The sequence below is a fragment of the Lingula anatina genome, chromosome 1 (assembly GCF_051362555.1).
Source record: "Lingula anatina isolate TDL-2025a chromosome 1, LinAna3.0, whole genome shotgun sequence".
Lineage (NCBI taxonomy): Eukaryota > Metazoa > Brachiopoda > Lingulata > Lingulida > Lingulidae > Lingula > Lingula anatina.
In genome coordinates, this window is record NC_141767.1 from 10,270,015 (window position 1) to 10,283,303 (window position 13,289).

General features: G+C 36.2%; 2 protein-coding genes across 2 annotated transcripts; one reads left to right on the plus strand and one right to left on the minus strand.

Moving 5' to 3' along the window:
• The first annotated feature begins 76 nt into the window (after window positions 1-76).
• On the plus strand, window positions 77-2,185 carry LOC106167318 (ribitol 5-phosphate transferase FKRP). Its single transcript, XM_013546061.2, has 2 exons — window positions 77-205; window positions 528-2,185. The coding sequence occupies exon 2, from the start codon at window positions 552-554 to the stop codon at window positions 2,043-2,045; it is 1,494 nt and encodes a 497-aa protein (XP_013401515.2). The 5' UTR covers window positions 77-205; window positions 528-551; the 3' UTR covers window positions 2,046-2,185.
• A 4,515-nt stretch (window positions 2,186-6,700) lies between these two features.
• On the minus strand, window positions 6,701-12,723 carry LOC106167345 (uncharacterized). The gene is made up of 10 exons (XM_013546090.2): window positions 12,394-12,723; window positions 10,111-10,224; window positions 9,814-9,899; window positions 9,519-9,580; window positions 9,122-9,299; window positions 8,517-8,690; window positions 8,141-8,221; window positions 7,912-7,949; window positions 7,512-7,638; window positions 6,701-7,021 (listed from the first exon to the last, which is right to left on the minus strand). Exons 1-10 carry the CDS (start codon window positions 12,471-12,473, stop codon window positions 6,879-6,881), a joined length of 1,083 nt encoding a protein of 360 aa, XP_013401544.2. The 5' UTR covers window positions 12,474-12,723; the 3' UTR covers window positions 6,701-6,878.
• Between the last annotated feature and the right edge of the window lie 566 nt (window positions 12,724-13,289).

The following is a 13,289-nucleotide window of genomic DNA, read 5'->3' on the forward strand; positions in this document are numbered from 1 at the left end:
CCTCCAACCTATGTTATAAAAAATTAATAAATGCCAGGTCTTATCTTGCAAGCGAACTAAGTTTTGTCATATCGGCGCCGTTCTTGAAAGAGCAAAAAAAAATGGCGGCGCCCATTACTAGCGCATCCCAGCTACTTCGTAAGTGGCAAAAATGCAATTGATTGTCTATTAATGAGGAAATATCCCCCACAAAAAGAGGTCGAAAGTAAGTCATTCTGTTTCAAATTCAGGTATTGTTTTGATAGCGACTGAAAAGGTGCACTGATCTCATGGTAAGCACCCAAAATCTCAAAATCTCCTAGCCTAGGTAGTCGAACAGTGCAATGTTTGTAAATTCGACTGCAAGTTAACCTTGAATGCACTCGTATCTTTTGATGACTAATACATTGTGTAGTAAACGGTCTGTTATCCTAGTCCAATGACATGAATGTTTATTTAAGAATAGAAAAGAATTTTAAATTTGAGATATAATATTAAAATTTGAGATACGTTACTACTAAATCATCAGGATTATGTTTATTTTTCAGGGATTTGTGAAGAGAAAAAAAACAATGAGGATAAAAAAACACCAAATTTTAATTACCAGTGCACTCATCACTAACATCTTTGGGCTTTGGTACTTGTCAAGTCTACTTAATTGTGCAAACAGCAAGGCAAAAGAGGAATTATCTCAAACTCCCGAACACCAAAAAAGGACCCTTGATAAGTCATTTACTATTATTATCAGAGAATTTGAGGACTTTGACAATACAGTTTCAGAAATGGTGGCAGGTCTGCTGGACTGGTCAGCAAACATGGATATTCTTGTTGTTGCTGATAATCCTGTGTATCCTCCTTTGAATTTACCCAAGAGCAATCGTGTCCATTATACTGTACTGAATGCATACCCTGAGAATCCTTCTAGTCTTTTCAAACCAGAAAGACTCATAAGAAGTGAATATGTTTTATTTGTGCCTGATGGTGTGGTTTCTATCCCAAAATATTCTTTTCTTCAGATGATTCAAATCCTAGAATCGGCCTCTGATTCTAGGATGAAGATAGTTAGTGGAGGAATAAAACAGGAAAGCGTACAATGTTTGAATATTGATTTTGATGTTTTAAAGTGGAGCTTGAAATACAGCTTTGGGAATGAAAAATTGTGCACAGGGTATAAGGGACAGCAGTTACTCTTGATGAAGACTCAAGATTTCTTTAACTTATCTCATCCATTTACCAGACCATTCCCAGAATCTCTGTTTATTCAAACATCTCTGCATGGATGGAAGGTGCTCCATGACTCTAGTATTTTTGTTCTTTCTTTAAAACTCCATTTTAAAGATGGACATAATTTGTGGAAACATAAGAAGCACCACAAAGAAAGACTGAAACTTATGTATAAAAGTTTTGGAATAAAACAAGTAATTCAACCAGACTGGAAAACAGAGTGGTATGGCTGCAGTAAAGATACACCCAGGTGTTTTGGAACAGTGATCAATGACATGCCAGAGTATATCTATGCAAAAAGATGGACTCCACCTTGCTGCTTGAAAAATTTAAGAGAGATTTTAAAACATGTTGTCTCGATTTTTGATAAAGCTGGTGTGAGGTACTGGTTGGAAGGCGGCAGTTTATTGGGAGCAGCCAGGCATGGAGACATTATTCCCTGGGATTATGATACTGATATAGGTATATACAAGGAAGATATTGACAAATGTAAATACCTGCATGATGTGCTCTCTGGACCTTATGTAGATGATAAAGGGTTTGTGTGGGAGAAGGCCAGAGAGGGGGATTTTATGCGGGTGCAGTACAGCGAAGTTAATCATCTTCATATAGATATATTTCCTTTTTACCCCAAAAATGGCATAATGACAAAAGACACTTGGTTTGCTTCTCACAGGCAGGATACAGAGTTTCCAGAACATTTTTTAAAACCACTGACTAAAATTTTATTTGCAGGGATAAATGCTTCTGCACCTAATAATGTGAAGGATTTCTTGGAGTTAAAATTTGGAAAAGGGGTGATTGAAAACCCAAGATATCCAGATCAGCACTTGGTTAGTTAACATGCAAACCTCAATTTTTTCTTGCTTATGGTTCTTAGGGATTGACAATAAGGTTTTGGGCTTTAAATTTGTTCTTCAGGCAAGTGCTCTCCCAAACTTACTTTCAAAGGAAAAGGTTTGCTCAAATTCACCCCCCCCCCCCCCCTCCAAAAAACCTAAATGAATAAATTAATGCCTTCAAAGATTTTTGCATTTTTTAACGCAATTGGGTGAAGAAAAAGCCTGGCACCTATGTAGAAAAAATATATATATCCAGTCAGGCAAACGTTTGTCATTTTTACTTGCCCAGAGATTCCATAAACTTATCCTTGATGACCAGACAAGCCTTATTGTCAGCTTGTCATCTTACAATTTTTTATGTATACTGATAAAAAAAAATTGGAAAAATATTGCAGTCTTTAACGTATGTAATACAAAAGAATACCATACGGTGCTTACAATGTGTTTAATTATTTCATAGAAGGCTTCCCATCGAGTCACATATATATATTTAAATAATTTTATTAAAAGTTATTTATTAAGAACAAAATATCTTTTAGCTTCTCTCTATATAATAATTGGAGCACTTGCATTTAGTCGTTGTTTGTTTTAAGGTGTGTTCTGTGCTGAGACGGTCCTGTCATACATGCCTTAAACCAGACCGAAGAAATTAGTTGTTACTTAAATAAATCCTCTGATTGGATTGGCATTTATAAAAGATTAACTATTCCCATCATTAAGTGTGATGCAGACCCTGTTTTCGAATTGATTGGATGATATGTAGGGATAGGTGTGGTTGGTGAGGCAGTGTTCAGTGATGTAGTTGGTGAGATGAAAAGTACCATATTATGAGGCCAGAGGCAATGGTCAGTGATGTGGTTGGTGCGACAGTGGTCAACAATGCGTTGGTGCAACAGTGGTCAGTGATGTGACTTATGAGACAGTGGTCAGTAATCACCGATGTGGTTTTGTCAGACAGTGGTCGGTAATGTTGAAATTGTTCTTTGCTTTATCATCAAATATTTTCATCATCTGCCGCAGTAGTCTATTGATATAACGTTGGGCATTTCTTACCTATTTTAAGATTTTCCAAGTATTTATCTAACGGGCTACTGCTGACATATTATTATCAAAGTGGCGCTAATCATCACCATAAATCCATTTATATTATCAAAAAGTTATTTCAAGATATTCACAGGGGCAAAAAAGTGTTAGGCATTTCTTGTGTAAGTACATCTTTTTGTCATACCAAACGAACGTGATTTTTCTTTTACCACAATGCAATTGTTATGATCATCCAAGATATGATATAGACCTGATAAATGTACTTCCAAGAATCATTCACAGTTAAATCAGAATACCGCTTGCCAAGTGCCAAGCCTTACTTATGATTTACCTTGACTTCCAGTTATAAAAAGATATGCGTTAGGCATGGTATGGTCTTTTGTCCTCTTTTCAATGAAGATGGTCTGTGCCTATGTCCCCGTGAGAAGCTACATCCTTTCAGAACAATAATATTATTTCCCGTGTAAAATATCGCCTGTTTGTGTAAACCATAATTGCAAAGAATGTTTGGAATGTTTGAAGCTAGGTAGAGGCGCTAAGACATCGTCAAGTACGCCAAGAAAATTTGTTAATGGCATTTTTGTTGTACAAAAAGCACGTATTCGAGTACCTTTAATGGCCTTAAACATAAAAGAAAAGGGCATTTCCGATAAGAATACGGTAATAGACCAAAATTAAGGGAAAAGAATATGACCCACCACGCTGCAATACAAGTAGAAGAGTGATCAAAAATCAAATCAGTATAGCTACCCGTTATCGCTTTCCTATGAAAACCAACAGATTCATTATACAGGAGAATAAAGTTCACTGTACAAATAACTCGCTCGAATTAAACTGTCCTTGTCACAGACGAATATTCATTACATGTGGCTCTCTTTAAAAACATCCGAATAAGTCGGCGGCAGTGAATGGAAGCTAGCGTCCCGAGCATTGCCTCTTTTTAATGTCACAAGAATAGCCCCACTGAGATTCAGCAAGTCTGACTGGTTTTCTGCAACATCTTCATACGCAGGTGGAGACATAGAGGTTGTTGTGTTCCAACTTCCAAGCTCTTCATTCCGTTCATCCTCCAAAGTGAACTGAACACCACCTTGTCCTGGTGATTTCGAACATTTTCCTTTCAATGCACAGATAACAACCAAGCATATGATTATCACGAAGGCTGACAAACAGGTTGCTCCAATGACGACTTGATCATAATGGGTGAGGACTTTGCCATAAGCAATGTTTCCTAAACTTCCGCCTGTCATTCTGCGCGTAATCAAGCGTTGAGGAACCACGTAACGTGTAGCTGTAGGCCTACCTGTGCAACGTAACTCAAGTCATGATGCTGCTTTTGTCACTGTTTACACAGCATCTGAAATTTTAGCGATTTCTTTTGAGAATCTCCGATATCGATATTCAAATGCGATTCCTTTCCCTTTAAGGATCCCCTTTACTACATATGTACGGCAGGCAGTCGCCGATATTTTCTGTTCATTGTGAAACTGCCGACGATAAAACCTACGGCATCTGCCCTGTCGGAGTTAAAACTAATGCTTGCCACAATACTTAAGGTATACATGACTTGGATTGACGGTTAATTGTATGCATATAATGAATAGATAAGTTGTTTAGGACATTCCTGTATGAGGACAACAAACAGGTGAGATCTTACCTTTTTATTATAATAACGACATTACACGTAGAACGTCGTGCACGTCCACAAAGCCATTTATTACTTCCAAATTCACCGAGTTTTTTTTTCAGTTTTTATTTGTAATTTTGAATGAATACATATAAATACACAATTTCACAAAAAAAAAAATGATACTGAACGAATACTGAGGGTAATTAAAATATGTAACACAGGGAATGCCGATCAGTAAATGTGCCTCATATCCGTGATAAAGGGGAAATTGCTGAAATTTCCCGGTAATATAAAAGTTCAATGTCAAATTTTGGTCTATTTAAATCTGTTGGTAAGTCCCATGTACATGATCGAGCGTTTTTGGAAATAAAGCCGTTGCCCGAGAATTTTCTTTCTTTTTTGTACGAATTTGTAAAAAAAATCTCGGTTCTCTTTAAAGCAGCATTATTCTTATTTCATTTTATCATATTATATCTAAACTATTCAGTCAAATATCACAGAAACTCTCGAAGACCTAACTGTGCAACTGGATATTTGGAAATTCTCTTTCAGTCTTTCCTATCGTTCTGTGCCACATCTCGATAGCTTGCCCGAGAGATCAGCAAGGCATCAAACCAAGACCCAATTTTGAACACAAAATCCGCCCACAAAGCTGTCCTTTGAGTTGTTAACTTAAAAAAAAAATTTACCCCACCCTGCTTTACCTGATTAGATAATGATTTGACAGACTGAAGCTTCATGCTCTTGATCACAGTGAAGATAAGTTTGGTGTGTGTGTGTGTGTGTGTGTGTGTGTGTGAAAAGTTGTTTACGTAAATAAATGTCAAAATGTCAACATTTTCCTTTTTACTCCTACAAAGCGCTATTGACTTTGGTTGTGGTGGCAATTGGGGGCATTGATTACATTTCATTATATTTCATTATAATTTTAGCTCTGAGGTATGGGATACGTCCACATGCTTATCCGTACCTCGTCATCCGAAGCGTTGGTGTGTTTCATTGTGCTACGTTGTGACGTCCCGTCGGCTCAATCGCAATCAAGACCGTTGTTAATGTTCACTCCAGATGTTAAAAACATAGAAGGGCGTGGTAGATAGAAGGCAGGGGGCATAAACTTCAGACAAGCGCATTTTTCTTCAAATCCTAAAAATTGGCATACAAAATAAATCGTGTTAGCCTTTGTTTCTGACATTTTCACTTTCCGATATAATTTTCCTTTAAATCAACTCACTTGAATAATTTCTGGGAATCAATTCATTTGACTGTTGATGAAAAACTAGTTTGATACCACATTTCATTTATGAACAAAATCTTTTTATTAATCCAAAGTTATCTCAGCAGTTTATAAATATTAGTTGGTAATCTACTTATCTAACGCAATTGTCCCAAGCAATATTGAATACAGGGACAAATATTATGCTCATGAAATGTTAACGAAGCAAAAGTTGTGAAAGCGGTGTAACACAGCATGCTGATGTGAGTAGACGATAATATACAGTGTGACACGACACGAAGAATTTATGGCTGACTGTTTGTCCACCAGATATAAAAGTCATTCACGTTATTTTGACAAATTTTAACGATAAAAACTCGGACAGACCTTTTTTTTTTTTTTTTTTTGAAAATACTGGAAATATATAGTTCTAGCTGTAAAAGCTTTGTTCCATAAGCATACGAATGGGTCACTTACAACACCGCATTTGCGAAGTCGTACATGTATCGCCGATGTCGTTGCTAAAGAGATATATTACATACTATAATTTGTATAAGGGTCATATTTTATCAAAATGAAGCGAGTCTTTTTATTGTTAAATATGCTTAATGCATTTAAGATTTATACAGTATATTGTAAAAATATTTCGATATCAGGCGAGATGTATAATGTCGAGAAATGATAATAAAAATTATCTTGATCTAGTGTTTTGAATGAATGATAAGGAAAAGCATCGAAGTAGTAATCAATAATCCGTTTTGCGGAGTATTTTGCAGCATTATGTCTTTAATATGCTTTTTACATTTCACTTCTCTTTATCACGAATATGAAAAATGGCTGGAACTATGAAAGTGATTAAAAATGGTATTAATGTTTAAGTTGAACTTAAGCTATTTTTAATTCTTTCAACATCAGGATCTGGAGTCTAAGATCTAAGTCAATAAGTTCAAAAGCTGATCTGTCCTTCGGGTATCCTCGGCTTTTCATCTGTATTTTGCGACAAAGGACTGGAGGTCGTCTGCTGTATGAAGGTAGGCGCGGGAACAACCATTGGTGTCATGGATTTCTGTTTTAATGAATCTCTGACCTCTGAAATTTGAAAAAGTAGGGAATCCTACTGAGTTTTTTAATGGGTACTTTAATTAAATGGACACATTTGGATTAATGCAATGATTAGAAAAATACAAATAAAAAGAAATGTCGGTGCTGGATTTTACTAGATTTCACAATAAACGATTTTGTTTAGTAAGAATGCTCATTGTTGCAAATTTCTGACAGAAATACTAGTGGCGCGCATGCATGGTTTCTTTTTTATCATGCTATTAGCTGATGCGTAGGTATCCTATATTAGTGCAAGTAAAATGAGAAATATATGAGGGTTTACTGCTAGCATTATAGGAATGTATTGTAGATCAGTGATGTCTCTAAACAGCTTTAACTGGTAGGGTTAGTATGCGTTTCGTAAAATAACGATATTTCACTGTATAATCCATGGGTTCACACCACTGTAACATTGTTAGACAAAATTATATCTTACCAATAGTTACGCTAAAAAAAAGACGTATGTAAGAGGAAGTACCTGGAATTTGGAGTAAGATAGTTTCAACGAGATTCATTCGCAGTTTGAGCTGAGTCAGTTCGTCTGCTATTTCTGTACGAAATCTTGAAAATTCTTCGGAAATTCTTTGCATTGAGCGCTGGAGTTCCTGCAACAAGTTATATGACGTGATTATTAAAATTATATGAATTGAGGGAAATATAAGAAAAGGGGGAAGATAACAACATTCTTAACAGAGAGAATTAAAGTTTTACTCTGAAATGTTTTTATGTAGACAAAACATCACCTTCAATGAAAAATTTTGATTGTTCAGTTGCAACCAAGGAGTTCTGTTATAACTCCTTGGTTGCAACATGGTATAGGCCCTAAGGTATGGCCTTCATGCGGTATAAGCGATATATGTAATTCAAAGAATATTTACCATGAGACCTCTTCTGTCTGATGTTTCTTCCGTTTTACCTACCAAAAGATTGAATGAAACAAAAGGTGTATGCAAAAAGGATGCGCGAGCACACACACACACACACACACACACACACACACACACACAAATGAGCGAGGCAGATAATATTTATTTGTCAATTAGAAGCTATAGGCAAGAGTTGGTTAAAATGTAAAGATTGACAGCTTCTCACAAATATTAATATTACCTGGTGCTCCTGTTGGTCCAGGTAAACCACGTTCACCTTTCATACCCTGAGCGCCCCTATCCCCCTTTTCCCCTTTCAAACCTGAAAATTATAAAACACAATGCGAGCAACTTTTTTGGAAGTCGTGGATGCCATCAAAGATGTTGGGGTGGGACCAGGGCTGGGAATACATGCCTCATAGGTAAAATATGGTTTAGTCTGTTTAGAAAAGATTTTTTTACAATCTTTACATAAAGGACAACGAAAAGACTACCCAGCAAACACTCACGTTCGGATCACGTAGCTATCACGTTGCTACCACATTATAACGTCATAGCAACGTGCTAGCCACGTGATCCGAACGTGACGTGTTTGCTGGGTATTTCACTGCAATTACCAGATTCCCCTTGTTTTCCTCTATCTCCTCTTGGTCCTTGTATCCCTGGTTCTCCGCGATCACCTTTAAGTCCCCGTATTCCTGGAACCCCTGGGGGTCCGATGGGAAATTGCGGGGGATTTGATCTTCCACTCAAGTCTGAGTATTGTGTTAAATCGGGGAAAACACTAGGTTCTGCAAAATAATGGTATAGTGTTTAACTAGGCCTACTGACAAATATGCATTTGATTAAAAAAATTATGGTTAAAGAAATGTTCCGAACAAATGATTCAAATTACTCAAAAATATTCAATGATATTCATGAAATTTAATCTCCTACTACTACAAGTTTTGACTCAGTACATGTTGTAACAGCCCTACTCTGCCCAATACAAAATGAAAAATCAAAAATGCTGTGCGACATGAAGTGGTTCTCAGTTTTACTTGTAACATCTTAGAAAAGCTTATAGATTTGTCTTCTTCTGCATAATTCAAACGATTCTATTCTTTTCTTTTAATATCTCTTGACATCTACCGTAAACAAACCTTCCCATTCAATTAAAATGTGAATTTATGTCCTTCACCTATTTAAACTAACTAATATATTTTAGCGTGAGAGAAATTACTTGGCGCAGGAGATAAAACAGCACGAGGAGGTATTCCAGGTTCTCCCTTCATTCCTTTTTCCCCTTTGATACCAGGTTGACCCCTGGGTCCTTGTTTTCCTTCAGGTCCATGATGACCCCTTGGTCCAGGTGGACAGTAGCAGGATTGGTTATATGGTGTACCAGTTCCATTCAAAACCTGAATGAAATGTTACCCGTTTGAAGGCAGAACGAAATAAGACGTGTTATTAGCCCAGACATCACATTTGTAGTAATATGATATCTGTAGATGACGTGTATTTATTATTAAGAATATTTTTACATAAAGCTTTTTGTCTCAGTTTTGCAGAGTATATTTATTCATTTGTGTATGATGATGTCTGTTAGTAATATAAGTGAATGTAAACTCCAGACTTACTTTGGATTCCATTCTGGAAATCCTGTCCTTAATATCATCAACGACCGAGCAGGAAAAGCACACTGCAATGAAAAAAAAATTCTATAATTAAATATTATAGCATTACATTAGACATTACATTGAAGCGCATGTTTCTTTTAATATCGTAATGGAAAGCACTTTGATATATGGGCTTATGGATTTTAATATTACTACGTTAAATCATAGAAGTAGAGAAAATGTTTTCTCTACTTCTATGGTTAAATCTAACTATTTCAAGCAAAAATGTTTAAGAAATGAAATAAAAGAGAGAGACCTTCTCCACAATCGCTGCCTCTGAAGCCAGGACAACATCTCCACTTTGTATGTGCCTTTACTTGATACGTCATGCGATATATCAGTCTGGAATATACCATGTACATCTTTATCATACAAGCTCCCGCAAAAACACACAAACCAGTTCGAATTTTTTACCATAGGCTCAATCAAGCATTAGCAATTACAAATATTAAATAGTTCCTGTCATTTCGTAAATGTCTCATCAAATTAATCCATTTAAAGGCATATGTTTTCAATAAAATAATATTTGAATCTTATATTTCCAGTATTTTACCTATACGATGTAGGTCTACACCAATTTGTGCCGTACAGACATCTATTATAAACTGGAATACGAAACATTTTTGTACATGGAGCTAATCTTGTCACGGTTTGGGGACACCAGTTTCTAGAATAAAAATAGAGAAAAAACTTCTTAAAGCATATCACCCAAACCCAATATAGAGGCGCATTTCACATGCTGAAGTGCCCAAAAATATAATTGAATGAATTCAAAATTGTATTTAACATACAGTATATCTGTCTAGATCAAAAACCCACGAATGTCTCAATTTTAATTCAATTTTTAATTTTTACCACGTCTTTACATTATGTAAAGAGCCCTATATGGTAACGTATGTTTCGGTAACGTAACGTTCCCGGTCATTTAATTTTAATTTAAGGATGTTTTTATAAATATTTAAACTGTAACTCAAGGGGCTAATAGGCCTACTACGTAACGTATGTCCCCCAGAAAAAATTGTCAGAAAGTTTCATTTTGTCCAAGTACTTGGTGCAATTGAAAACTTTTTTTCTGACCGAAAATATGTTGTAATTCCATGATAGTGATATAATATTAGGATTACGAGTGGAAAAAATAGTTGATTTAATTCATTTAATCCTTATTTTACTGTTGGTAGGGTGTAATTTCTCCGTTTTATATATATATATATATATATATATATATATATATATATATATATATATATATATATATATATATATATAAAACGATTAAATCAATGACAAGCAAACTCCCTCAAAAACAATTAACTCCTCTATACAGGAGATAATAATAATTTTTTCAACTTTATAGGCTGTATTCCCAGAGCTTTTAGATCGATCTATCCCCGCGGGGAGTCTCACTAGATTATTGTCAAATAATCCGGCTTAAATGTCCGTCCCGCCTACTACAAGCTGTAAGGGGGTAATTAACTTTCGTGTCCGCTCGGCTGACAGCTATTTAGCGTGAACCCCCAGGGAGATAGGTCGATCTAAAGTAGATCGATCTAATCTCTGGAAATGGGGTCATAGTTGTATTTGGGTTTAGGTGATATGTGCCAATATGTGGAAATATTAGCTGTGACCTGCGCTTAGACAAGGATTGTCTGAACCGGACATGGGTATAACTCGGCGTCGCGCCACCAAATATCTAGACTTGTATTCAGTTGTATTGAAAACTGTGCTTCAGTCTGGTTATCTGGTAACGACGGTTAGGACGCCATTGGATATTATACGGTAGTCCAGTTTGAAGGGCTCTTTTGTCCCTTCTTATAACACCCCACCTACTCCCGATACACCATTGGTTAAACCCTGGGCCTTAACTCTATAGGCAATATGGTTATTGAGTCTGAAGTAAAGTATTTTAAACTACAGAGTACATTTTATATCACAAAATGAAATTCACAAAATACCAGGATAGCTGATAAGACCTATGTATATACTGTATTTTCTTCGGATGTAATAGGGTGGAATGTTACAAAACATTTCTGTATTTCCTGTCTGGGTTCCTGTTTTTTGTCGATAGAACCCTTCACTCCAAATTTCAATAAAAACGTCTTTGTTTTTTGGTAGAAGAGGCTTCATATTTTATATTTGTTTTCCAATAAAGTATTCTTTCATTTGATTTTAACAAAGAAAAAAAGAAAAATGACACCCAATGAGGTCATACGTCGTTTGCGAAAATAACCTTCTTAACTGATTAATGAATTGATTGTATGGATTTTGAAAAATGAGAAAACTTTGTTTGCATTATTACAGTTGTTTTAATACTTAGTTTTTATTCCATTTATCAATTATCGCTTTCCTTTGGTAATAAATGGGGCACTATGAATTGAAAACAATGACCTTTTGAATGTCGTCTGTGAAAAAAAGGATTTTTTTCCGATGTGACGCACGACTTATATTTCATGTTTACTTTGCTAAAATAGAATGTTAACTGCTTAAAAACTATTTTGAAACATGTGAGTATCTACTTTATCTAATGAAAACAATGTCATATTTCTGTCAGCGAAAAAGAACAACAATGCAGAGTAACCTTTTGGTGTCTGGCATTTTCTCAGCTGTAGTCAGGTTTCGGTAGCAATTGTGCGTATAGTAAATTCCGGGCTTTGAGAAAACTTGAATAGAAAGCATAAAGAAAAAAGTTTGCAATATTCTATAATTTGCACGTCTTCTTCACGCCGACCCGTCGTTATACGTGACTTTCTACACAATTATTAAGTTATAACGAATATGATTTGTTCTAGTTAAATATTATGAAAACCAGTTTCTAACAGTGATAGAACGTAATTCTTACCTTTGAGCATTACTGTATCCTATCCCTGAAGCAGCAATGAAAATGCAGACATTGATATATACTACAGATACGATATCCATCCTCTAGACTGAATTTGATAGAACCCAGACTATACTAAAAGTGATATTATTTTTAATCTGAGAAAAACTCTGCACAACATCACGCGGATGACCCCACACCTGGCGCGGGACCACTTCTGTCTGGCCTCAACAGGTGGGTTGCCTAACTGCAGTGATTACCCTAGGTTGTATAGTAGTTAGTGGTGAATCAAAGCTCTTCTTCCAGCTGAACCGTCTCTGTGCTGATCCCACCACAGTCTAATCTTGTGGCAGGCCCGGTGTAAGAGGAGGTCACATTACACAGGAACAACCACTTCAGTCACCAGAGGGAAAGCCTACTGATTCATCACCACCGTATGAAAATAGACAAAGAATACGTTGCATTATGTTACACCAACGAGGGAGGTAGGCCTCTGTGCTTCCTAAGCAGCACCTTACCCACACCTTGTGAAAAAGCCGATGTCTCACGGTACATTCACCTTGCTTTTTATTGTCGATAACACAGATAATCCACGGGGATCTTGACTCCCGGGGAAACTGATAGCGTGTAAAGTTCCATGTGATCTATTCTAAGCATTACTTCATCTTGTGTGGCATTGAACTGCTTTAATGGGTTGAACTTTTTTGTAACGGACGACTCCCCAGCTTCATCTAGATTTTCTTTTTATAAGGTTTGATGGATGTCAATCAAATGAATTAAGCTATTCGAGAGGGTCTGGTTCAGTCCCAAACTATCGTCACTTAACTGCCATTAGGATACAATGCCCTAACATAATAACAGAATGGGCTGGTATTGTCTCCGTGCTTTCAGCTTTGACAATGTTATATAAATTCCCG